The sequence below is a fragment of the Podarcis pityusensis genome (genome assembly GCF_964106645.2).
Source record: "Podarcis pityusensis genome assembly, chromosome: 9".
Classification (NCBI taxonomy): Eukaryota; Metazoa; Chordata; class Lepidosauria; order Squamata; family Lacertidae; genus Podarcis; species Podarcis pityusensis.
The window spans coordinates 30557176-30580008 of NC_138034.1; the positions used below are offsets into that span (position 1 = coordinate 30557176).

Sequence of the window (22833 nt, forward strand, 5' to 3'; positions counted from 1 at the left end):
AATGCATTAAATAACTAAAATATGGGAGGACAGTTTTTTTAAAAATAAGAATAAAATCTGGAAGAATCCATTTCAAAATCTGGGGAGAACTATTGATCTAGGAATGGTTATATTAAAATCCTAGGTCCCTTCTATTCATTGGCTAGGGCTCCCAAAATTGCTGGGGTGTTTATGTAAAATAGAAGTTGAAATTTGGTACCATATCAAGTTACTAGAAAATTCAGTTAGAAGTTCACTTTCAAAACACAAGACACAAATGGAGCTTCCTGACATCCTCTTTCTTGAGCATTTGTTTGGATACGTTTGATGCTGCTGCATTAAAAAAAGTGTCCTCTCACACTTTCCAGTTTCCATTTCCCCACCATTTTCCTTGTCGCAAATCTTTCGGGGAAGCAGGGTTGTTGCACAAGAGCTCCACATCAGTCATAACTCTGCAACTTGATTGAACTTCACCTGAAAACAGTGAGTCTAGAAGCACCCAGGGTCTGCCACAAAGCAGCATCTTGCCTACACTGTTCAATTTATGGGGAGGGGCAACCAAAAAGGCCAACAAGTCTGGCTAACGCCCCATATGAAACATCTTTCTAGAATGTCCCCCATAATCATTTGCTGTTTCCAGCAGTTACTTGGCACTCCTGCAGGGCCAGGAGCAGTTTTTGGTCATCAAAAAAGAAAGAATATTTGTAAGCAACTGTTGTAAGTGAATCAACAGATTATAATGTGAATCGATGAGATGACATACATTAGAACTTCAGCTCCAGTAGTTTACTCAGGAACATTCAGTAAATTACACATCCAGCGTGGAGAAACTTCTGTCTGTAACATGGATAGCATTTGTGTAGCCCAGCTCATTGAATGCTTAAGGGCACCGTGCATCTTGTCTTATCTGACATCAGGCATCACACAAATGCTGCAACACAATCCTACTTTTGCATTCCTGGGAGCTCCAGTTCACAAGAGCCTTCTTACCCTGTTCAATGCACAAAGGCAGCTGTTTGCATATAGTGCTGTCACACCCTCCCAGGTTTGACCAATAATGAAGGGAAAGCCTTGCTAACACAGCACCTTTATGTTGATTCTAGAGCTTCAGAATCTGGTTAGAGCATAGATTCATGTGGCCATGCCTTTTCATTAGGAACAGCTTACTTTTTATAAAGAAAAAGAAAAAGGCCACGTTTTCCCTTTGATAAATTACTTAAATCAACTAACTGCACTGACTAATTTATTAATGCTTTCAGACTCACCACAAGTATATAAACACACATTTAAAAACTGACTGACATGAATATACTTATTGTGTAAAGCTACATTATTTTCAAGGCATGAGCACTTCACCGCGAGAGTATTTATTCCTTGGCACTTCCTCTCCCTCTCTCCAGCCTGATTTATAAGGTTCTGTAGTTAATTTGATGTTAACATACTGCCTTACAGCTATGCTGGTATTCTTCTTCAGGAATACATTTTCCAGATTGTCACTTTAGTCATAAAGTACGATCAGAATATTTCAACTCCAAGTGCTGAAAGTCTAAAGGGAAACTTTTGGTGCCTCCATGTTTATTGAGAAAATTCTCTCACCGGTCTTGTATTTTCTGCTTTAAACCCAGAACTGTATTTCAGTAGACGCACTTAAGTGATACCAGTTACTTGACATTTATTCCCACCCCACTGTGAATGCTATAAAATGATCACTAGAGTGTCGACATTCTTTCCAATATTTTATACCATAGCTATGCAAGGTACTAAAATAATGTTAAATATTGGTGAATGAATTCCAATTTTATTTAATTATCTAAATTCCTATTTTATTTTATTTATTTTATTTCAGGGGTTGGGATGATTTTAATTCAAACTCATTCAGGGACGTTAGGTACACTCTGGAGCAGCACCAATACCCTTGCGTGGGAGATCAATACAGATCAAAATGAGATCAATACAGATGAAACTGGACTGATGAAAGACCTTTTTAATTGTATCCTTACTGAATTCACACCATTCCCTTCAGTTGTTTACTCTGAGCTTGGCAGGACAGTACAAGTAGAGTTCTGTATGCAGCTGCCTCATCGATTACTATTATTTATTGATATACCAATGAAGGACAAAATAGGCTTCTATTACTCAAACTGTAATAGGGTCTGTGGCTTACTGCCATGAAAAAACAAAAAAAGAGAGATGACCCATTGATTTCCTAATATGCAGTTCATTCTTACGCACTGTGCTACATCACCTCATTGACAGTACGCCCTCCAATGTGGTTTATCAAGAATTTATTTTTCTCAGTCAAATACTAGAATTTCCTGAGTTATTTTTTCCCTTAGGAATTCCTTAGCTCAGGGAAGCTTTTATTGTTTGATGTTTTAATTTGTAGGAAGCCACACATAGCGGCTGGGATACCCCGGTCAGATAGTTGGCATATTATTATTATTATTATTATTATTATTATTCCCAACTATATGCTATGAAGGCTGAGGCTGTTGGGAGTCCAACAAATTCTGAAGGGCCACAAGTTCCCCATCTCTGCCCTAGATCCTAAGAACACTTTTGCTTAGAAAGTTTAAATGCAATACAATCCTGTGCATGTCAGTTCAGAGCTGAAGAGGTCAAAGGGCAGGCACCCCCAAACTCGGTCCTCCCAAGGTTTTGGGACTACAACTCGCATCATCCCTAGCTAACAGGACCAGTGGTCAGGGATGCTGGGAATTGTAGTCTCAAAATATCGGGAGGGCAAAGTTTGCCTATGCCTGGGCTGTGCAAGTTATGAGAAAGAACTGAAAAAGTTGTTGGCAGATTACTTTGGTGACCCAGCATTACTAAAGTTGCATTTGGATGAGAGACAAAAATTATTTTCAGACACCACATTTAAAAGGTTTGGGAACTACTGCTATTCCACAACAAAAATTATAGGAATTTCCCTTGTACCACAAGGTGGTGCCAAAAATCTACTAGATCTCACAGGTTTTCAATAAGATGCTCTTTTCCAGAAGAAATTAGTTATAGCTAAAATAAAAAGATTATTTACTTTTGAAGAACCCCCCCTTCCCCTTTCATTGCAGCCCATCACATTCCCTCCTCAAGATACCTAAAAGACATGGGACTCTGAAGAGTGAGATTTAACCTGTTCTTGAGAAGATTCAGTTGGGAGTAGAAAAAATAACTATCTTCCTTAAGTCCCACCCTGCATCCTGAGCAGTCCAGAAGCACTTTCTGCTTGCACACCATTCATTTTTTAAAAAGCGAGTAGCCCACAGGTTCATTCAAAAAACAAACAAACAGCAAATCACCACCAGATTAAAACCAGTTCAATGGCATGCTGATATGAAAAGGTCTTTACTGTGAGTACATGGCATAAGATACTTATCAGCGGGCATGCCATAATTGTTTACACAATTGAGAAAGTACCTCTCTCCAGGTACTCTGCCTAACCTCAACAGGGGGACTCAATGGGGGTTTCCAAATAAACCTATTAGGTAGGCTTGTGTGGGAAGCAATTATCTGTCAGGTACACCCATGCACAAATATTGCTTAGGGTTCTTTGTATCCAAGGCCATACAGCAGCTGTTGCAAAAAGGGTATTCTATACAAATGTGTACAATTTTAGGAATTATTTACATGTATAAATTTGTTTTTAATTTCTTTTTAACTTTTTAAGTTGTTATTTTTTGGCTTTATATTTTCATATTGTTGGAATATAACTGTGATATATTTCCATGATACAGGGGCACAGAAAAATTTGAAAGAAAGCAAAAGTTCTACTTTAAATAAGCACATAAAAAATGACAATGTTTACTCATAGGATTCCTATTAGTGAAAATGCTGTGGGGGGTGGGGTGGAAGAAAAAACGAAGTGTCCTTAATGCAACAAGTTTCCAAACATATTTTTAGAGGCAAAAGGACTCGGAACTAAAGAACACTATTTTAAAATATTAATATTAATAACAATATTAATAGGTAACTTTTACTGTCAGTCACTTGAGTGGATGTCAACTCAGTTCATGATTGCTGTTTATAAAGTGAATGGTTGTCCCATATAGCACAATGAGCACCAGACTAGAGACTTTTTCAAATGAAAATTCCCCAGGATGCCATTTCCTTGAGCACTAGAAAGCCTATTTAAAAATGAGAAGAGAAGCAAATGAACATAAAATAGCCTCAAGACCTAAGCTTCTTGCAGTTTCCCTGCCTGCAACCTTTCTGCTCCAGATTACCCACAAATGTCTGCCTTTCAAAACACACATTTTGCGCTGCGTAGGAGTGTGTGCATGTAAGACAGAAATCCAGAGCAAAGACATCTTTGGACAGATAGTGTTAAGCAACACTTCCCTAATGGTGGGGTGACAGCCCACTTAGCTACTTTTTTGGGAAGGCTAGAGGGGAAATGATTTAGCTAAAATTGGAGCAATTCAGATACCTGGCTAGTTAATTTCCAGTAAACATCCACTACCTTTTTCTTCTCCAAGCAATGCTCCACTCTTTCTCCAGTCCAAATTCCTAGTACCCAAAGCAGCTTCCCTTTAACTAAATAAGAGAATCATTTGGGCTTATGCTTTTCAAAGGTAGTTCATCCCAAACTCACATTCCATGAAATATAGGTCCAGGCAAACCAACTATCCCCCTTTTTTAAAGGGGTGAAATGTTAAAAGATGCAACTGTCTTCATGCCACTTCATGTTGTGCACAGTTCTAATCCCACACAACAGGCAAAGGTCGCAAATGGAAAAGGTGTGTAGTACAGATAGAAAAGGTACTGAAGACAATCCAGCTTTAGTTATTGACATCTTCCTCATGAAAAACACTGAAAACCTTAGAAATGCAAGGTGCTGGGGCAATACTGGTCTAATAGAGAATGAATAACTGGAGGTAGAAAGATTACCTCCCTAGCATAGCTTAATAATTTTTATATTAGGATTTTTTTTAAGTTTATGGAATGGAAATCTGCTACACCACTTGAGACATTTTCAATTAAATTTAATTCAAATCTGCTTTTTAAATTCCTAACCCAGCTAATTTGGTGTAGCTCACATATGCTTTGGAAAAAGACAAGAAAGCTAATCAAATTAGCCATGCTTTACAACATAAAGAGAAAAACTGTTTTCTCATCATCCACTAGCCACCCCATTAAAAACCTGTGATGTTGAATGCTGTTGCGATATCACTGCGAGATCTTATCAAAGGAAGTGGTGGAATTAAGGTTAATACTTTCTGATTAAATAGGTCCCTGTGCAGGACAGAAAAGTATGTGGCAATTCTGAGATCCAAATATCTCAAGTTCCTTCCTGTCCCCCACCATCTACTTTTCACCCAAGTACATCATATTTATGTCTGCTTTACATGAACTTTCCTCTTCAAAGAGACATTTTATATGGCTTCAAAATCATAAAACTGTTATGTATTTCTGTATACTGACTGGATGGCTTCCAGCTGTGCCAAGTCTTAAAATGTGTCAGGTAATACAGCACTCAAACGCTCAACACATTTCCCAGTCCAAGCCTGTAGACCTACTTACATATTTTAATGTTTCAGATCAAAATGGCCTTCGCTTTGTTAGTCTTAATGGATGCTACAACGTGTTGGTGTTTTCTGACCAAGCATGAAAATGTATATTTTTTTGAAAAGGCTTTAGAAAGTACACGTTTACAATATGGTGTATTTGGAGTTTTCGTTAAGGCTTCTACAGCTTCACAGATGGAAGGCATGCAATTCTCTTGGGTGCAATATGAAAGTCCCAGCTGGAGCATTTCCAACAGGATGTAAACCATGGTCCTTTAGCTGCCCTTTCAAAAACATATTACTTAGGCCAGTGCTAGCAAATGTCAATACGAAAACAGAGTGCAAGTACTGGAACAACTCTGCCACATGCACAGAGGGTTTTTTGTGCAGAAAGTAATTAAGCGCAGTTAGGTGAAAATTGCATCAATGACAAAGATATTACAAAATATTTATTTTCATAAAAATAAATAGCTTTAAATAATTTGAGTTACAAAATATCACAAAGAGATTCAGATAGCTCTAAAAATTTAAAGGCATACATAATTGCTTGCAGATATCTGGCTGTGTAGGACAGAATGTTCTCAAGAGGTGTTTCTTGAGGTCTTCAACAACTCTGAAGTTTCTTCAATCCTGATGATATTATACAAAGAGGTTAGATATGCCAAACAAAATTGTCTACTTGCAGAATGGTAACATTGAATAAGCACCAATTGCATTTTCCCAACTATATTGAAGAAGAATCAGACTAAAAGACAATATGGAAATATGGATTATAGAAAACACATATTCCAAAATATCAAACACATATTCTTAATTTCCCAACTTAACTCAAAATTTTGCACATCTTATTTCTCAGTAGGAAATTATTTTAGAACAATACAAGTTGGGGTGAGTGTTAAAAAATGAAACCTGTTGAAAAAGAATTATACTGAAGGAAAAAACAAACAAACAATGATAATGTAAAGTTTCACAATCAGGCATTACTACATCAAAGTACAATGCTCTTGGGTGCAAAAATGATCATGGTTCTCATTTTGTTTTTAAAAAAGAGAAACTCCTTCAATAAAACATTACCGGGGGGGGGGGGGAATCTAATTACTAATAAACATATTTAGCACTCTAATCTCTAGCAGCCACCAGTAAATTCACTTAACGTTGTATTTCAGAAACAAAAATAGTGACTCATCCCACAAAAAATGGAACTGTAGCTCGATTTATTATCCAGTACAGCCTTAAGGAAATGCCACACCTGATGCAAAGGCCTTTGAGGTTTGGAAAACACATGTACTTTCTAGATATGTTTTAAGCCAAAACAATTCCCTGCAGAGAAATAAATTTGTCTTCCCCCCCCCCCCCCCATTACTTACATTTTGCTTATTCTCTCCATTCTTTGTACTGTTGTCTCCTGCAATTTCAAAACAGGCTAAATTAATTCTTTGAAGTCCGCATTTTTCTAAGTTTAAAGGCATGAACAGAGTAACTTTATACAAGCACTTAATTTTATCAAAAGTGCTTTGAAAAAGTTTGCTGTTACCCACCCCCCAAATAATAATAAAAATCAACCAACATCTACAAGCTCTTCCAAAGCAAATCAGCTAGCATTTTCTGGTTTTTAAAGTACCTTTGAAACCTCTGACAGACCATGATTATTAACGGCCGTGGCTTTGGGAGATGGGTCTGCAGATAACTGTGAACTGTATCCAGACGACTGATGAAGAGTCTCTGGCAGCTCCGCCTTCTCCCTATCTGCAAAGAAATATTCATTTTAAACATCACCTTTGCCTTTTTGCTCTCTCACATCAGGTCAGCCATCACACAGTTTGATTTACAGAATATATTGACAAAGGAAATTGAGGGAGATGAATTTGCAAAGCTCCAAGGTCTTTCTCTCACATTATTTCACAACCATATATTGCAATTATAACATAGAAACTACCTGCAACGATTAACCAGGTATGCCATGATTCCTAGCAATGTAAGCTGTTGCAGATGCCATTACTCAAAAAGGTCATTACTTGAGAATAAACTATTTCCTGAGAGCTAATGCTTATCCGGGGGGGGGGGGACCCAAAAGTTTAACAACTCTACAAGCAACACAAATGGCATCAGGGTTCTTCCAAGCCCTTCTTAAATGCCACACTGTTCAAGTCAGTAAGATCTTGGCATTACCCTAAAAGTGTTTTTATAGGCCAACCAAAACCTCTCTGCAGTGAGAAAACATCACATTGTATAAAATATCCTGTTGGCAGATCTCAGAGCCAACAGAGAACAGCTGTACTTTATCATACAATAAATCAGTTCCAACTTACAGAGACTACAATGAGTTGATTGACAAGTATTCATACAGCAAACCAACCATATAGTTAATATACATTTTAGATAAAATGAGAACGGATGTGGAAAATTTTCTGTCTGTTCTGTAGTTCTAAGGCATGGTGAAGTTTTAAATGTGTCTCTTGCAATTATGGTCTATAATTTTTCAAAACAAGATGTTTTCCAAAACCGTTTACAGAAACATAAACATACAAATAAACTATAAGACAATTTTAAGACAAGTCTAAAAATGTACATTTCAAAACACTACAAAATATTATTAAAACTAGAATGAACATGACCATACAAAACAAAATATAAAACAATCACAACCCAAAACTAGCCATTTAAAAGGATCAGTAAAAAGATAGGCCTTGAAGGCTCATTTAAAGGTACTGAGGGATGGAGCCTGCCTAACTTCAAGCAGAATTTAGTTTCTTAGTTGGGGGGCCAATGCTGTACATGTACAAAGAGAGGACAAGGCAACATTCCCAAAAGTGACTATCCACTTTGGTCTGGATTCCAAACTGGGCATCTCTCTGAGGGCTACTTTTGACAGGTGGGAAGATCTGCCTACCTGTCAATCACCTGATAACATAGGACACCAGGTGGCTCTATGTGCACCAAAAAGCACCAGGGCTTGCATTTGGTGTTATTTAAACTTGGTGCAGAATATAAGCCCCATTGGGATTGGTTCCATTTGGAATCTTCCAGTAGGGTTAGGTTTTGGAATTAGGCCCAAATTTAAATAGCGTAGAATGCAAGCCCTGCTGCAATGGAACAATCAGGATTTGTGCCAGACAGCAGGTGATATGTGAGTGTGGTTGGCCAAAAAATGGCTGCATGGGCCAAACTGGTGGCCTTAATTTGACTAGCAGGCCAGAGGTTTCCAACCCCTAGTCAACAGAAAATGAAATTTAAATAGACTGCATTTCAGTTTGCAACAACACATATAAACTGACAATCTCACTGCGTAGTTTTAAAAATGGACTGGAGAAAGCTACATCAAATACTCACCAGGAGAAACTGGAGTCATATTTCTGCTAGAGGTATTTTCTTGGCTCATGTTATTAAAATCTGCAGATAAATCAGCCTGAAATTATAAGACATTTTCCCCTTTATAACGGTGCTCTTCAGCAAAATAGCTAGCATTTCCTAGATCTGGTTAATGATCTCCCTCAGTACCTTTCAGTGAATGGGTTATAATACACTCCCTAAAGCAACAGTATCAGCAGCATAGAGACAACATCCCTTTTCAAACACTACCTTTTAATCAGGAAGATAACATGGGTTCATGTATGCCAGTTCTATCACAATCATCCAAATTTGGCAAACTATGGTCTAAACTAAGCCACCAGTGTTTCTTGCACATCACACTGGGCTGAATCCAACGTTGAAATTATGATGATGCAACGGCCTTCCATGTCTACCAACAGAGCTCCCTCTCCCGTCCCTTCCAGCACTCCCTTGCAGCCTCAAAATAAGCTCTAAAGGACTGGGGACCATTCAGGAGGGAGATGAGAGAGGAAACAGAAGTCCCATTGCATCAGTGGAACTAGCTCAATTGGTAGAGCATGAGACTCTTCATCTAAGCATCATGGGTTCGAGCCCCATATTAGGCAAAATATTCCTGCATTGCGGAGGGTTGGACTAGATGATCCATGTGCTCCCTTCCAACTCTACAATTCTATGACTCTATGACTCAATACGTGGGACGCGGGTGGTGCTGTGGGTTAAATCACAGAGCCTAGGACTTGCCGATCAGAAGGTCGGCGGTTTGAATCCCCACGACGGGATGAGCTTCCATTGCTCGATCCCTGCTCCTGCCAACCTAGCAGTTTGAAAGCATGTCAAAGTGCAAGTAGATAAATAGGTACTGCTCCGGCAGGAAGGTAAACGGCGTTTCCGTGCACTGCTCTGGTTCTCCAGAAGCGGCTTAGTCATGCTGGCCACATGAACGGAAGCTTAATGCCAGCTCCCTCGGCCAATAAAGCGAGATGAGCAGCGCAACCCCAGAGTCGGTCACGACTGGACCTAATGGTCAGGGGTCCCTTTACCTTTTTATGATTCTATACACACAGTATACATTGAATGATGCAAGTTTATTTCTTGCTAAAGTAACCAACAGTTATTCTCTAATTATATCTCACAATTGGAAATTTATGCCCTACACAACTGACATTCAACAGAATAAAACTCAAGGGGCTGGAGGTAAGAATAAATAAAAAATAAATACAGTAAAATAAGTTAAGTTGGCTCATAAGAAAAAAAGGCCACAGTTGAGAAACAGCTTTACTAGAAGCAACCCAAAGGATACACAGCTGGTAAGCTAAAACAAAACATTATCATTATTTAGGAGCTCAAAGTGGCAAATACATCAATATAGCTGTAAGTGGTAAAAGCATACCTTTTTGGACTGCAGTAACAGTTGTGTTTCAAGTAGTAAGACCCGGCTCAGTAAATTATTCCACTCCTTTTCATCTATAACAACCTTTCCCTGCAGTTTATCTTCTAATGCCTGTAACTTTTCTTCTACCCAGTCCAGTTTATTAAGCTTCTCCTGCAGTTCATCAAGTTGGCTCTTTAATTCTTGCATTTCATTATTATTTTCCTCCAAGACCTGTAAATAATATTTTATTCATCCAAAGTTTTAGATAATCTTTACTCATTAGCCCCCTTTGTGCCTTAATTCTCTCCGACAAGAGGCAGTGACAGCCATCAACCTGAATTGCTTTAAAGAGGATTGAGGGTTAAAGAAATGAATGGAAGATAGCCATCATGGCTAGTGGCCATGGATAGTCTTTATGTTCCACCTCCACTGCAAGAGGCTTTATGCCTCTGATACCACTTGACAGGAATCACAGGTGACGGGAGTGCTATTGCTCCCAGGTTGTGCTTGCAAGCTTACCACAGGTATCTTTCTGGGCACTGTCAGACTGGAGTGCTAAGACTAGACAGGCTTTTGGCCTTATTCACAGGCTCTTATGTTCTTAAAGGGTTGGTGCAGCCACACTTTGGGCCCTGCTGTTATGATGAATGCCTCAAGGGGGTACTGGCAACATTATGTAGATTGTTTTCCCACTAGCTGCTTTTGCTATTTAATCATGTGTCAAATTTATTACTATTTCCTGTACCATTGGAACAATCTTTCCTCTTCTCCCCCCCCCCCCCCACGTTTCTAGGGGTTCTTTCAACCCCCCCACCAGAGCAGATTAGGGCGTGCAAAGGGGGAAGAAAGCCCCGATGTGCTAGCGGGACTCTTGCTGGCTCCCACTAGCACACCTCTTTAGCCGAATCCAGCCCATAACAATGCACAAGATATATTAGCTGAAAAATTATGATTATTTCAACAGGCAGGTGAGTAAAGAAAATTTAAATGGTCCTACCTGTTCACGTACACTGACTGGATCATCAGCAATACAGGCAACTTCTTCCTGCTCCTCCTGCTCCTCTTCCTCCTCCAGTGCTTCATTGATTATGTCTTGTGGGAGTCTTGCACTCAACATACTTTTATGATGTTCTATTTGAGGATTCTTTGCCATGTAAAAGACCCCACACACAAAGTGATGCAGAGAGTATTAATAAAGGCCATATAAGTCAACAGCAGAACACTTTTTAATTGAACCTGGCTATAAAACACATGTATGTGCGGGATAAAATACTTGAGGCATAAAATACAAAAACTTAGAAGTGATTTTGAAGATAAGAACAAAATAAAAAACCACTCCCAGTATTGTATAGACAAGGAATCTCTAAAGGCCCCATCCTCATATTGGTTCAGCGTTAGCCCTATTTTTAATAAGTCGTGAAAACCAGGAACTGAGTTTCTAATATAACTTCTGTGAACTGTTTTAAAGGACTGTTTTAAAGAGGACTGTTTTAGAAACCCTCTATCAATGTATTTGATGCCTTATTAATATACAAATAGTGTCTGATAAATGTTGTAAATGTGGATTAAACAAAACAGATCACATACACATTTTCTGGAATTGTTCTCAAACAGAAATATTCTGGAAATCCATTCAGACTAATATCTGTGATATGTTAGTATACCCTTGGAACCTAAAGCATTTCGGCTTGGTTATCTAAAAGAGTTTATTTTAGAAAGTGATCAAGAAGTAATGTTCAACTTTATTACTGCTGCTAAGATTATAACAGCTAAAGATATCTGAATGGATTGAAAAACTTTGGTCCATAGTAGCTATGATTATGCTAACTTATGATAAAAGACTGCATATAAACCAACCTAACAGGTTTATGGAAAAATTGGGTTTTTTCGTAATGTTTTGGAACCAGTTCAATGATAATATCCAAGTTTATGCTGCTTTCAACCTGTTGCAATGATATTTCTTTATGTTGTTTGAATTTTGTTTCATAAATTTCTTTTTTAAAAGTATGTTCCTACAGACACACCAAATTACTGAGGAATCCTCCCCAGTCAAACTGCTTCAGGAGCAGAGGGTCAGGATTCATAACTCCATATTCCGATTACCTGAAAGGTAATCTTACAGTGCCAGGATGACAAGCCTAGAAGGTAGTGGCACAAAGAATCAGCCAGATATCTGAACACAGTTCAGTTTCTGGTGAGAATTTTTCAGACAACTTGCTCAGTAAAAAAGCTATTGTTGCTGGAAACATATCTACAGTCTTTCAGTTTTTTGTCTAAAATAATTGTGTATTTTATTTCTTCTTCTAAAATAATTTTAGTGCTCTCTTACCTGCTGAAAATCCATAGTAGAGATTGTTGCAGAATCCGGAAGAGTAGGAAAAAGATTTGTAGCACAGAACGTTGTAGAATCGGGCACACTAGGGCTGTTTGCTTGTAGCTGAGGTCTAACTGGATGGGTTCTCTTTCTTGTTTGGGTTTTGACCTATAAAAACACACAGAAGTCCCATCCAAATAGTTAATGATGCATATATTTTTCTGTTTTTACAATATGAAGTATGTTCTAACAAAACATTTTGTTGACGTAATTATGCAAGTATATGAGCTCTAAGGGAAAGATATAAACACATACACTGTATCCTCTCAAGAGTGATTTTGAAGAGCAAATTGTAGCAATCAAATCCAAACATAATATTACACAACTTTGCAAGAAGTTATAACTGAAATTAAATCAAAGTATGGCACTATGTCTTTTTAACTGCCTATACACTGATGTGCAGGAAGAAGAAGAAAAATTAGGGGGGAAATGAGAATTATCTGATTTCCCCAATACCCATAGACAACAGAAAAGGGGAGTGGGGTCCACACCCAAACCAGAGCCAGTTCAGTAAGACACCCTGAGAGCCATTCATAAATTTTGTTAATTAAAATAATAAACTGATAAATGGAGCAAACACGAAGTTTTCACACATCCAAGAAACTGTAATAACAAAAATGTGCTGGTTATTTTACTCAGACCTTAAAATATATTAACATTTTTATTTCTCAGAAGTACGAACTAAATTAATAACTTTATCAATACCTTATTCATATTACTTAATTCTTTATGCCTTTTATAGACTAAATTAATAATGTCACAAACAATCTGTATTTTTCTCTCTGCAAAGCCATATTGGAGGAACTGCTGTTTTGATAGGACTGGCTTATACTGAAATTGATCTCGGAGAACCTGCAAGGAACAGAGAAAAAAAGAAATTGCTTTCACAGTCACTATAACTGTGGTTACAGGTAGGTAGCCGTGTTGGTCTCCCGTAGTCAAAACAAAATAATAAAAAAATTCCTTCCAGTAGCACCTTAGAGACCAACTAAGTTTGTTATTAGTATGAGCTTTCGTGTGCATGCACACTTCTTCAGATACGGGTTAACTGTGGGTTACAACTAGTGCATGAAAACCCAGGAAGTGCTTTTTTGCATTCCTGTAATTTCTAGCCCTGTCCAGCAGTTGAAGCCATATCAAAAAAGTAAGAGAGACCATTGTGCTTTTAAAAAAATAAAATCTTCTGTTCATTAGGATTCCTATTAGATACCTAAGTATACTTAAGTCTATACTTTTTACTTGGACAAGAGTTTAGAGATATAATTTATCCCAATTTCCCTATGCCAGTTTGGCTTGTAATACACAGGTCTGTGGATAGCTTTTACTGTTGATATATTGCATTTAATGGTGGTGAGACACCTAGCTAATTTATGATAAGCAGAAGTAATTTTAAAAATACAGTGAGTCATGTTCTATTATGCATCAGCTTATGTACAGATCACTCTTTACATTATCTGGCAAGTGTAATGAGCACCAGCCTTCCTTCAACTCTTGGACATACAGAGGAGGGCAGATTCCTGCCTGCTTCCCAGCTCAAAGGCTGAGAGTAAGGCCAAGAAGTCATTTGCTACTGCATTGTGAAGGGTGTTGCTGCAGCACTTCCACCAAACTCTCAATGTCTGACGCTAGAAGAAGCTTCTTTAGTAGAGTTAAGCCAGGGTTGGGGGATTGTTCCTGCATAGTGTGAGATCAGTGAAAATAATAGGGACAAGGTCCTGGTAACAGGTTTTAGCTTAGCTAGTAAGATCAGCCCTAAAACCATAGATCCTTGAACTCACGTGTCAGGGAACTGCCATCGGAAGGAAGGGAAGTGAAAGGGCTCACACAGGTTGGGAGAGACTCAGCAGCTGAAGAGGGAACCAGTAGGGGGAGAGGAGCTGAGCTGAGGGAAAGTGAGCTGGAGGGATGGCTCAGAGACACTTCCAGCGAAAGCAGTGGGGAGGTTTCAGGACCTCCTGTAGGGACACCCACTCCTCGCCGGAAACTGTCACGCAGAGAGTCCAGAAGACGTGTTTCCGTTAAGGAGCTTTTATGTTGGAAGCGATTCCGAAAGCAACCACTGTCGGAATCTGCCAGCGACTGACGGAGCCATGTTTAAGGGGCTCCGTTACAGACAGAGGTTTGCAAACTTGACCAAACTCTGAGGGACTTGGATTTTACACACAAGCAGCTCATCGTCCCATCACAGCATTCCAACAGTCTCCGTGAGCAGCTTGTGCAGGAGAAGGCATCATGAGCAACCCAGCCGGAACCGGAGAAGCAGGAGCTGGAGCGGGTCCAAGCCTGGAAGAAAGGTACCGGGTGTTGGAGGTCCAGCTAGCGCTGCAGACGGCGAGGCTTGAGGAGAGGAGGGCTCAGGATGCAGACAAAAAGGGGAAAGACACCCAGCTCGCCAGAAAGGTACCAGGATTGGTGCAGAAGTTTGGGGGGGAGCCCAAAGACTATCATGGCTTTCGGACAGAGATGCAATATGCCCTCAATCTGCAGTTTGATGAATTCCCTGACGAGGAATCACGAGTGGCTTTCGTGATTGGGCATCTTGAAAAGGGGGCGAGAGACTGGGTTAGACCCCTGATGGCAGCGAATAGTGACGTCCTAAAGGACACGATGAAGTTCTTTCGCGCCATGGATCTGATGTTTTCCAGCGATATTGAACAGGGAGTGGTGCGCAGACAGTTAATGGCTTGCAAACAGGGGAGCCGATCTGTCCGTGAGTACTGGACTGAGTTCACCATGTTGATCCATAAATTGGGGTGGGATCTATCGGCGGAACCCATTCAAATGCTCTTTGAAGAAGGGCTTTCTTCGGCTGTGAAAGACGAACTTTCCCGGGCGCCCAGGGCGGAGTCTATGGACCAGCTGACCAAATCAGCGCTGACCATAGGAGCGCGCCAGGAGGCGAGAGCATTGGAGAGGCGGGAAGGGAAGGGGGAACGTTGGAAGGAGTTCCGCATTCCAGACATTCCAGAGCCAACTTTCCCGCCGGCAGAGCCGATGGAAATCGGAACAGCGCGCGCGCGCGCAGTTTCAAAGCCCAGTGAGGGGGGAAAGAAGGAGGGAAAAGGCGCCCGGAAATGCTATCTCTGCCAACAGCCAGGTCACTTTGCCAGAGTCTGCCCCCAGAGGAAGGAATGGCAAGGGATGGTAGGAGCTGTGGAGGGAAGAGAGGAAGAAATACCGGAGCAAGTAAAAGCCAACGCCTGGCTGCCACCGTCGGGGCACAGCAGCCAGGCCAAAGAGCAGTGAAAGTGCCCACGCCAGAACCTCCTAAACCCGCCCTAGTGATAGAAGTGGCGCTAGAGCTGCCAAACGGACACCCTCTAAAGATAAAGGCGCTGTTGGACTCAGGCAGCTCCTGCAATTTCATGAGCAAAGAGTTTGCAGCTGAACACCAGATACAGACGATCCCTTTAAGCAACCCCCTGCAGGTGACCACGATCGATGGCAGGGAGCTGTTGGGAGGAGAAGTCAGCTTGCAGACCGTCCCAATGATAATGAAGGTGGCAAGGCACACCGAACTGATAGCGTTTAATGTGGCCACCTTGGGAGGAGCTCCCATTATATTGGGGATGAGCTGGCTAGCGTTACATGATCCGCTGGTGGGCTGGCATCAGAGAGTGGTTTCTTTTGGTTCAGCACATTGCTTAGAACACTGCAAGGAGGGAAAGGGTTTGGCAGGGGCCCAAGCCACCCTAGCAGGGACTGAAGTAACGGAGAACGTGAAGGTACCACGACAATACGCAGATCTCCGCGACGTCTTCAGCGAAAGGGAAGCTGACCAACTACCTCCGCATAGACCCTTTGACTGTCAAATCAATTTACTCCCTGGGGCACAGCTCCCTGTAGGCAAGCTGTACGCCATGTCAGACAGAGAGATGCAGGAGCTAAGAGAGTTCATTGACAAGAACCTGAAGAGAGGGTTCATCAGAGAGTCCAGGGCGGTGGGGGGCAGCCCAGTGTTTTTTGTGGATAAAAAAAACACGAACAAGCCGAGGCTCGTGTGTGACTTCAGGGCCTTAAATGCAGTGTCAGAACCAGTGGCTTTCCCTATGCCCAGGATTGACGACATTTTGACAAGGGTGCGGAAGGGAAAGATTTTCACAAAGCTGGACCTAAGGGGGGCGTACAACCTGATACGAATAAGGAAGGGGGATGAATGGAAAACCACCATGTTCACCCCTTTAGGGGCATTTGAATATTTAGTTATGCCCTTCGGCCTACAAGCAGGCTCCGCATGCTTTCAATCGTTTATGAACCACGTCCTGGGGCCTTTGCTTTACAAGAATTGTGTGGCCTTCTTAGACGACGTGTTGGTGTATTCTGAGAATGAGGAGCAGCATGTGAGAGACGTCAGAGAAGTGTTGAGCAGGCTGCAAGCCAACCAGCTGTGGGTGAAACTGGAGAAGTGTCAGTTTCATACCAAGGAGGTGGAATTCCTGGGGTATCGCCTGTCAGACAAGGGATTGGCCATGGATCCCGGCAAGGTCCAGGCGGTGCTGGAATGGAAAACACCCAAAACAAGGAAGGATGTGCAGAGGTTCCTAGGATTTGGGAACTTCTATCGTAAGTTCATCCGAAACTTTGCCCACCTGACGGCGCCCATTACGGACTGTCTCAGCAGTAAGAAGAAGTTCGTTTGGACTGAGGAGGCGGAGCGAGCATTTGAGGAACTAAAAAGGGCCTTCGCCTCGGAACAACAACTCCTGCATGTGGATTTACAAAAACCGATGAGAGTGGAAACTGACGCATCAGACAGAGCGATTGGGGCGGTGCTTCTGCAGCCGGGGAAGGAGGAGTCAGAGTGGAGACCGTGTGCCTTTTTTTCGCGAAAGCTGAACAAATCCGAGAGGAACTACACGGTGTATGACCGAGAACTACTAGCCATTCATGAGGCGTTCCGGAGATGGAGGCACCTGCTAATTGGCGCACAACATAAGGTGCAAGTGTGCACTGACCACAAGAACCTAGAGTATTGGAGGACGGCACGAGTGCTCAACCAACGGCAAGTGAGATGGGCCCAGGAGTTCTCCAAATTTAACTTTGAGATTTGTTACGTGCCAGGCCCAGAGAACATTAGGGCGGACGCTCTCTCACGCAAACCTGAATATTTGGAGGGGGAGGGAGCACCCGAAGAGAGACATGTCATTCCAGAGGACCGCTGGGTGTGTGGGGCGGCATTGGTGGGACAAAGAGAACTGGTAGAGGAAACAGAGAATGATGAATACGCCCAGAATAAGCTCAGAGGTCTTAGGGGTGAGGGAGAGGAACCAGGGGGTTTCGAGGAAAGAAATGGAGCTTTGTATTACAAAGGGGCACTGTATATCCCTGAAGGAGACTTAAGGGGGAGGGTACTCAAGCAGTTGCACGACAGCCCCACGGCGGGGCATTTTGGACAACACAAAACCATGTGGTTGGTCACCAGGGAATTTTGGTGGCCTAAGGTGAGGGAAGATGTACGGGAGTATGTAAGAGGGTGTGAGCAATGCCAGCGAGCCAAAGGGGAGAGGCGGGCACCGGCGGGACTATTAGAACCCTTACCAACCCCAGAACGACCTTGGGAGGCAGTGTCGATAGATTTTATGACTGATCTGCCGAAGTCCAAGGGGAAAACAGCCATCATGGTGGTGGTAGACCTACTAACAAAGATGTGCCACTTTGTAGCCTGCTCGCATGCAGTCACAGCGGAAGAGACAGCGAAGTTATTTGTAGAACACATTTTTAGGTTGCACGGGGTGCCATTGAGGGTGGTCTCAGACCGAGGAAAACAATTTACTTCCAGGTTCTGGAGGAAGCTCATGAGCTTACTGCAGGTGGAGGTCAACTTTTCGACTGCCCGGCACCCTGAAACCAACGGGCAGGCGGAAAGAGCAAACGGTGTCCTCCAGCAATACCTGAGGTGTTATGTCAATGACAGAGAGAATGACTGGGTAGAAAAGTTGGCGCTGGCGGAATTTGCCTACAACAATGCCGAGAATGTGTCCACAGGGATGAGCCCCTTCTTGGCTAATTATGGGTGTCATCCCAGGGCTTTCCCAGGGGGAGAAGGGGAGAGGTGGAGCGTCCCGGCAGCCGAGCATTTTGTAGAAGAAATGGAAGCAATCCATCGTCAGCTCCAAATCAACTTAGAAAGGGCGAAGGAAGAATACAAGAGGCAGGCAGACAAGAACCGAAGGGAAGGTGAAACCATAAGGGTGGGAGATAGGGTGTGGCTGTCAACCCAAGGGTTGCCGTTCAAAGGAGGTTGTAAGAAATTAAGACCCAGGAGATTGGGTCCCTTTGAGGTCATTCAACAGGTCAACCCAGTGGCTTTCAGGCTCCGGTTACCCAACCACATGAAACTGCACCCAGTATTTCACAGGTCGTTACTGTCACCGTATGAGGGGGGACGAGAAGGGATGGCCACTCGGGGACCGGTCATAGAAGAAAGGGAATGCAGCAGCCATGTGGCAGAAATCCTCGACGCCAGGTGGAAGGGGGATCAGGTGGAGTATTTGGTAGCGTGGGAAGGAGAACCGGAGTCAGAAAACACTTGGGTAATGGCAGAAGATATCAATGACGAGGTATTGATAGAAACGTTCCATCAAAGGTTCCCAAGGAAACCTCAGCCTGTGGAGAGGTTCCGGAGGGAATACTTTGGGACCACCGATGAGGAGGAGGAGTTGGAAGGATTCTCGGACTCGGAAGGGGAAGGGGAGATGGACTCTGAGGCGGAGGAGTACTTCGAGACCAGGAACCGCAACAGGTGGAGAGAAGTGTTCGAGACATCGGAAGATGAAGGAAGTTCATTCCGGGGTTTTGCCTCCTCACCGCCCGTAGAGGAGGGGGCGAGAGGGGATGAAGGGGGTCCTGGAGGGGAGGTGGATGTCAGGGAACTGCCATCGGAAGGAAGGGAAGTGAAAGGGCTCACACAGGTTGGGAGAGACTCAGCAGCTGAAGAGGGAACCAGTAGGGGGAGAGGAGCTGAGCTGAGGGAAAGTGAGCTGGAGGGATGGCTCAGAGACACTTCCAGCGAAAGCAGTGGGGAGGTTTCAGGACCTCCTGTAGGGACACCCACTCCTCGCCGGAAACTGTCACGCAGAGAGTCCAGAAGACGTGTTTCCGTTAAGGAGCTTTTATGTTGGAAGCGATTCCGAAAGCAACCACTGTCGGAATCTGCCAGCGACTGACGGAGCCATGTTTAAGGGGCTCCGTTACAGACAGAGGTTTGCAAACTTGACCAAACTCTGAGGGACTTGGATTTTACACACAAGCAGCTCATCGTCCCATCACATCACGTGTGAACAAACCCCATCTTATCTCTCACTTAATATATCATACAAGCTAGAACACTGCCTATAAAATGTCACAACATACCGTATTTTCCGCCCTATAGGACGCACTTTTTCCCCTCCAAAAATGAAGGGGAAATCTGTGTACGTCCTATGGGGCGAATGCAGGCTTTCGCTGAAGCTTGGAGAGCGAGAGGGGTTGGTGCGCACCGAGTTCCCGCAGGGCTCCCTAGGCTGTGGATAGCAGCCTGCTGCCCGGAGCACGGGGCGCACTGAAGCAGAGCTTCAGGCTGGGGGGGGGGGAATAATTTTTTTCCCCTTTATTTCCCCCCCAAAAAACTAGGTGCGTCCTATGGGCCGGTGCGTCCTATAGGGCGAAAAATACGGTAATACATGCTGAGATCATACAATCATGTGAGTGCTGTAACAATTTAAACCTGTTTGTAGCCTCCATAATGCCACACAACTTTTTCATAAGACCATTACACCATGAATTTTGCTTTAATGTTCTACTCTTGGACATTTTAACTTATGTTTTAAAATAGATTTTCTTTTTTTTATTTTTGTAAGGGGCTTTGAGACACGTGGTGAAAGTAAAGTTTAAAACAAACTTTTACTTTTCCGTTATTCTCAACAAGTGGTAGTGTCACAAAGAACACTAGAACTATATAAATACCTTATAAACGGCATCAATAAAACGCAAGTCATTCTTTGCCATGAGTTTCACATCCGATTCCACTAGAAGTTCTGCAATATACGTTGAGAAGGATGTGAAGCAATAGCTGATGATGGGCAAAAATGCAGATGGATCCCCCTTTGCCAACCTGTAATAGAGAGAAAAGCTAGACAGTAAGAGAATATTGTATTCTACTGCACCAGTGGAAGTGCAGCTGTTCTATTTCTGTTCCTCTAGAAACACTATATTAAAATCAGAGTTGTAACTATTTTACAATGTACTCACATTTTGGGTGCTTTCAAATTTCCAAGCATATCTCAAGTCCTTTTTCTTGTTAACTGCAACCAACACTTTGTAAGAAAGTTTCTACTTCATAAGCATCTTTGCTTTCCATTTAAAGACACAGGAAGGGGAGGCAGGGTAACATATAAAAATGGGTTCTTTCAGACCACTGTTTTCTGCATTTCTATTCTGCATTTATGGTGAATTTAAACTGCAGCATCCACACATCATTCAACTTTATTAGATTTTCTGCAGTGATGATACAATACCCTGATACAATTATGAGCCCAAAGCATCATGAATGCACAATTTAAAGAATGCCTGGAATGACCCTTTCCCCATCCAAGAGTTTGGATTTGATATCCCACCTTTCACTCCCTTTAAGGAGTTTCAAAGCGGCTAACATTCTCCTTTCCCTTCCTCCCCCACAACAAACACTCTGTGAGGTGAGTGGGGCTGAGAGACTTCCGAGAAGTGTGACTAGCCCAAGGTCACCCAGCAGCTGCATGTGGAGGAGCGGAGACGCGAACCCGGTTCCCCAGATTATGAGTCTACCGCTCTTAACCACTAAACCACACCGGCTCTCGACCATACATCAGACTATATTGGTTTTAGCTGCCTACCAGTGTTCATCTATTATCCAAACAGGAATACAGTACAAGCAAAATTCTTGCCTCTTCTTTAACAATTCAGTTTATTATACTGTATATTTTTTTAAACTGGTCCACAGTCCAAGCAGAAGCAACATTAAAATAACATGATTCTGATATGAGAACTGTAGATACCTTTCGCAGCAAATCATGTTTGATAGAACCAATGGATATTATAAAAAATAAAGATATACCTGCACTTACCCAGCATAATCAACATCTCTGGGATAATTTAAAAGTCGAAGTCCTTGCTCTATTTTACGCAAGTTTCCTTTTAAATCTCCTGTGGCCATGCTATCACGTTACAATTCTTATTTCGTTCAGATCATAGGAAGCGCTCAGTACAGACTAGAACACAGAATAGTTGCATTTTAGAATTCAAATGTTTTGGTTAGTCATATTATACGCTCACATTATAGAACTAGCTCAAAGCCAAAATGGACTCAAGATTTGTCGTATGAAAACAACTATCCACTTTCAACCTTGTGCATGGGAAGGACACATTTCATCTTAAGTGGCATTTTTAGGGTTGCAAAAACAAAACAAAGAAGAATTGTTTTGCAAATACCACACTTTCACTCTGGAAACCCAGGCTACAACTGTAGGCCCATTAAACCCAGTAGGACTAGCTTCTGGAGCATAAAATAGGATTGCACTGGGAAGGTTACAGCCCTGCGCACACTTATTCTGCTTGCAATCCAACCCCTGTTACCTGGAAGTAAGCCTCGTTGAATTCTATAGGACTACTTCCGAGCAGACATGGTTAGGAGTCTGCTTCCCACTGAGCTCATTTCCACAAAAATCAGGTGTAGGATCAGACTGCAATTCCCCCCCCCTTTTTTTTTTACACAGACTGCAATCCTACACACAATTAATTCACTTGCTGCTTAGCAAACACCTACTGAACCCGGCAAGGCTTAGTTCTGCAGCTGACACATGACTATTGTCATTAATAAACAGCAATGTCAACGGCGCCTTATAACGAAAAGGTATGACAGGTTCCTCATAGTCAAAAACAGACTCGGGACAACAAGAAAAAGTAAGAGGGAAAGAGAAGCACAGGGATAGGGGAGAAGTATAGGCGGTTATTTCGGTTACGCGTGCATAAGGTTGCAGAGTCACCTTACCGGCCCCGGCCCACCTTTGGCCTGAAGGATGGTCGGAGCCCCGCCCACCTCCTCGCGCTCCTCGCGCCGCCCCCGCCCTTTCTTTCTTCCTTCCCTCCCCCTGTTGGCGGCAGTTTGAGCGCTCCCGCGGGAACTCGAGGCAGCCTTTCGCTCCGCTCCGGCAGATTCCTCACACCTTCCCCCCTCCGAGGCTGCTAGCCCTATTGGCCGGCCCCGAGAATTTCTTCTCAGGCAGCGCCGTGTCCTGCAAGGGGGAGGGAAAGCTCCAATC

At 42.5% G+C, this 22833-nt stretch overlaps 1 protein-coding gene across 2 annotated transcripts; it reads right to left on the bottom strand.

Annotated features, from left to right (window-relative positions):
• Positions 1–5910: 5910 nt before the first annotated feature.
• On the bottom strand, positions 5911–22644 carry CEP44 (centrosomal protein 44). Of its 2 annotated transcripts, none has more exons than XM_081021738.1 (11): positions 22563–22644; positions 21640–21783; positions 20504–20651; positions 13265–13411; positions 12515–12667; positions 11183–11329; positions 10204–10416; positions 8814–8889; positions 7105–7229; positions 6851–6888; positions 5911–6113 (listed from the first exon to the last, which is right to left on the bottom strand). In XM_081021738.1, exons 2-11 carry the CDS (start codon positions 21726–21728, stop codon positions 6065–6067), a joined length of 1185 nt encoding a protein of 394 aa, XP_080877864.1. In that variant the 5' UTR covers positions 21729–21783; positions 22563–22644; the 3' UTR covers positions 5911–6064. The 2 variants fall into 2 exon arrangements, with proteins under 2 accessions (XP_080877864.1, XP_080877865.1); XM_081021739.1 differs by lacking the exon at positions 22563–22644 and adding an exon at positions 22148–22300.
• Between the last annotated feature and the right edge of the window lie 189 nt (positions 22645–22833).

Coding starts and splice junctions, on each gene's coding strand:
- CEP44 (XM_081021738.1), bottom strand. CDS start 21,728: ATGGCCACAGGAGATTTAAAAGGAAACTTGCGTAAAATAGAGCAAGGA. Junction 20,652..21,639: donor AGAGATGTTGATTATGCTGG/GTAAGTGCAGGT, acceptor TCTCTATTACAG/GTTGGCAAAGGGGGATCCAT. Junction 7,230..8,813: donor TATGACTCCAGTTTCTCCTG/GTGAGTATTTGA, acceptor ATTTCTTTGCAG/ATAGGGAGAAGGCGGAGCTG.